The 4,161-nt window shown below is 44.6% G+C and overlaps 1 protein-coding gene across 1 annotated transcript in view; it reads left to right on the top strand.

The window, feature by feature from the left end:
- CDYL2 (chromodomain Y like 2) overlaps nucleotides 1-4,161 on the top strand; it is a 166,007-nt gene that overhangs the window by 142,382 nt on the left and 19,464 nt on the right. Inside the window, exon 4 of the mRNA XM_019635211.1 lies at nucleotides 2,724-2,896. Coding sequence (XP_019490756.1) covers nucleotides 2,724-2,896 — 173 coding nt within the window. The remainder of the gene's footprint in view (nucleotides 1-2,723; nucleotides 2,897-4,161) is intronic.

Below are 4,161 nucleotides of genomic sequence, written 5' to 3'. Positions count from 1 at the left end.
TGCCCTGTTCTTGTGGTTAGAAGTGGGTCACTAAGTCCAGTCTACACTCAAGGGGAGGGGGTTTCACAGGGCGTGAATTCTAGAGGAAGGGATCATTGAGGGCCAGCTTGGAGGCTGCCTGTCATAAGGATTTAAATCAGGCAGGAGGCAGGATAAGGTGAGGATGCACATGTTCTACAAGGGAGTTTGTCAGAAGTGTCTGAGCAGGGACTTAAAATACTTGCGGTTCAGGAAACGGAAGAGTTTGCATTTAGTCAGGGATATTTGGGAAGGCCTTTATGAAGGTGAGCGCAGTGGAGATGGACTCTGGGTGACTGAGTTCAGCAAGTAAAGAGGAAGTGGAAAGAGGGAGCCTGGTCGCCTGACCCTTTGCAGCAATTTCTAATGGATTTGGTTATCCGGTTCTAACCCATGGCAGGGGCGTAGTGTGCTTTCTCTACTAGACACTCATAGCAGGAGCAAGTAGTAGCTAGTATGTGTATAACGAGGGGAATAAATCTCATAAACAGATTTAGGACTTCGAAATGCAGAGCAGTCTGGGAGCATGTTATAGATGCACAACTGGGAGCCCCCCAGGGGACTGGTCTGTTATAGGCTAGCCAGTGACCACTGAGAGGTAGTTACGTGTGTGCAGGGTATTCTGTTAAAAAAGCAAAGGAGGATAATAATTTTAGAACATTTGACTGTAAACAAACCAGTTACATTATACAATTTTGCATCCTTCAAGAAGGTAAAACCTCAGCCGTCAGTTCAAATTGGGTTATCAACATGAGAAAGGCAAAGGGACGGTATACTGACTAAATGTTGTTTTTTGTTTGTTTAATTAAAAAATGTAGTTTGTGCTTTTGTTGCATCAATAAGACACAGATTTGCTTTCCATTTAATTCACAAAGGAGGTGGCTGTTTTGTTTGATTTTGTTTTTACTCATCGACAAGTAAGTGTGACCTCAGATGGAGAGGCCACTCTGAGTCATGTGTAGAATCATGTCTTTACAGCAGGGTTTTCTTTCATTTGCCTCTCAGAAAAATAGCATTCATATATAGGTGAGAGTGTGTCTATTTCTGGAGGCAGATAGATTAAAGGACCCACAAGATAGTGACCTGTTAGCTTTTTTAGGTGTTCAAAATGAATACCTGTGGCTTAACCCCTGTTCGAATGGAAAATACTTCCCCAGTCCTCAGAGCACAGGCCAGGAGATTCTTGATTCAGATGAATATCTGGCCCTATTTTATCCACTTAAATTCATCCATTTATTGAAGTCATCTTATAGTATGGAGTAGTAGAAAGAGAAGGGATGTTGGGGTGAGATTTGCATCATGGTTCTGTCTGTTGCTGGTGACCTTGGGCAACTTGCTTCAACTGCAAAATTGGGATACCATTCCCTATCTTCCAGGATTGTCGTTTGGAATAAAGTATTATGTGAGAATTATCTGAAGCAATTCCTGGAACCTCTAAGTACTTAATCAATGGGGGCTTCTCTTAAAAGTATATTTAAAAAACCAATTCTCACAATATTTCCACACTGTATGCTATGATTATGTCTATCGAATAATTAATAACGATCCTTTACAAGCCTATTCACTTGTCTTCCCCAGTGGACTCTCAGCTCCACCCAGGCAAGGGCATGCTTTGTTTTCTCTTACCGTATACGTTATGCCCTGATTTTTGCTTTTCCCCTAACTTCTGTTGGACTGAGTGGTTGAGCTTTCTTTATTTCATCCTCTCCATTCATTGTAATTCATGATGTACTTTTAGAAAGTGATCCTTAAGTTACATACACATAGCAAAGCCTAAATGTAATTATTACCTCCCCACCACTCCCAGACACGTAACCCAGTCATGCTCTTACTCTAGCCATCCCTCCTCTCTTCTGACACAATATTACTGCCTAGGACCATAGTTCTACCATGTGCAACCCCCACCCTCAATTAGTCAATATCAGTATGATGATTTTTATAGTCAGTTCTTATATTGATTTATCAATACATTGACCAGTTTTTTTTGTTGGCTATCATTCCTTGCATGCCAGTGTTTCTTTCTGAATATAGGTTTTTTTTCTCTCTCTCTTTGAAGTGAATCCTTTTTTGGTTCTTCCAATGAGGGTCTAAGAGTGGTAAACATTCTTTTACTAAAAATGCCTAATTTTTACCCTTGCTTTCGAATGATAGTTTAGCTGGATAGAGAATTTGTGTTTGACAGTTGTTTTCCTCAGCCCCTTGAATGTTTTATGGGTCTGATGCCAAAGTCCACTTCCCATGTGCCACCTATGAGCCGTGCAAGGGTCTAAGTTGAAGTAAGGATGAGCAAGAATTTAATCAAATCGACCTTCTAGAGATGGCTAACATATCTCATGGGCTGTGCACAGGACTTGCCCCCAACACCTTGAAAAGGGCTAAACAAGCAAATGCTGGTACAAGATATACATACATTTACCAGGGATTAAAGGACTCCAAGCAAGGCTTTCAAGTCTGTAGCCCATGACCCCGCTGCCACCTTTTTAACCCTCTGTGCCTGCTTTGGGGAGGGTGTAGGTGAACGCTGGCTTTAGTGTCTTTTTGCTAGGTCTGGATGTGGCTTTTATTCAAGGGAGGTTTCCCACATAAGCTGAGCTAATTTACTAAACTCTATGCTCAGGGGCGAGACCTCTGGTAGGCTTGAGTCTGGAAGCCCCCGACTTCCAGATAGATACTTAACATCCCCGCAAATCCATCTCTGCCTACAGATCATGAAGGAGGTCCGGAGAGCGCTCTGCAACGCGTCCACGGACGACAGCAAACTGCTGCTCCTCAGTGCAGTGGGCAGCGTGTTCTGCAGTGGCCTGGATTACTCCTACCTAATTGGCCGGTTGTCCAACGACCGGCGAAAGGAGAGCACCCGCATTGCAGAAGCCATCAGGTGAGCTCTGCTTGTGTTTGGACACTTGGGTACCTGCCTGGGGTTGCCAGATTGATCACTTAAAATACATCCTGCTCAGTTACATTCTTCAAACAACAAAGAAAATTTTTTTTTTAGCATAAGTATATCCCATGCAATATTTGGGATATACTTATACTAAGAAATGATTTGTTGTTTATCTGAAATTCAGATTTTAATTGGCCATCCTGTATTTCCCTGCCTAAATTAGGGATGTCTTTGCTCTTTAGGTTAGACCTCACTTTATTCTTTCGATGAAAAAGAGATTTTATTTCCTTATATTAAGCCCAGTGCTTGGCAATGCCCATGTGTTAGCCACATTAATCCTGCCCTCTGCCTCACGGTGAAATCTTTGATTTTTCTGGGTGTTCTGTGTCCTGGCGCTGACATGGCTCAGAACTGGGAGGAGGATGGAGGGGTTCCCAGGTCAGCTGTGCATTTGCAGAACCCGTGGGGTTAAGCGTGTTTCCCCTTCTTGTGTTTTTGGGGCAAAAGTTGAGATCCTGGGCCTGACATCCAATCCCAACAATCAGTATCTATTTTGGGACACTGAAGGGTGGTTTCTCTCCCCCCCCCCCATTGTTTACAGATTTATTCAAAGCAAGCGAGTGTGATTTCCAGCAAGGGCTGTCACTTGTCCTTCACCCATTCTCACTGCTGCACCTTGCACTTTGCTTAGACAAGAGTCTCAGCTCAGTGATGCTGCCAGGTCTCTTGAGAACAAACTCTTATTCCACAGGATGTCCCAGAGCCTCCGGCCACAGGTTAGGGGTTTTCTGGGCCTCCAGTCTTACTGCGCTGTGACATCGTCACCCAGAGGCTGATTCCCACGTGGCTGTGGGAGGCTTCTGGGGGTGTAGAGTTTCCAAGAGATGACACAGGGACGCCCTCACATGGGGTTCCGAGTCCCAATTCAGGGTGCAGCATCCACTGGAGTCTCGGCTCCAGAACACCTATGTGCTTCCCGTGGCAGAGCTCTTGCCAGAAGAGACGTCAAAAGCCTGAACACTGTTGTGAGGAAAGGTGTCGTGGTTTCATGCAGCTGTCAGGCTCCCTGGATGCAGACAGCCCTGGCCATGTCCACGGCGCTTTATTCTCTGCTTGGACTCAGCTGTGTCTTTTGGCAGCTGCCTTGTCACATGGGATCCCCAGTAAATGTTCCTCCTCATTCATGGGACTATTAGAAATGGGACACCCATCTGTCTGGTCTGAGGAACACCTTGGCCGTAGCTTTCATCTGGTTTATG

The sequence above is a fragment of the Hipposideros armiger genome, unplaced genomic scaffold (genome assembly GCF_001890085.2).
Source record: "Hipposideros armiger isolate ML-2016 unplaced genomic scaffold, ASM189008v1 scaffold_19, whole genome shotgun sequence".
Classification (NCBI taxonomy): Eukaryota; Metazoa; Chordata; class Mammalia; order Chiroptera; family Hipposideridae; genus Hipposideros; species Hipposideros armiger.
Note: the sequence above shows the minus strand (reverse complement) of the source record. Positions and strands in the feature narration are given on the sequence as shown.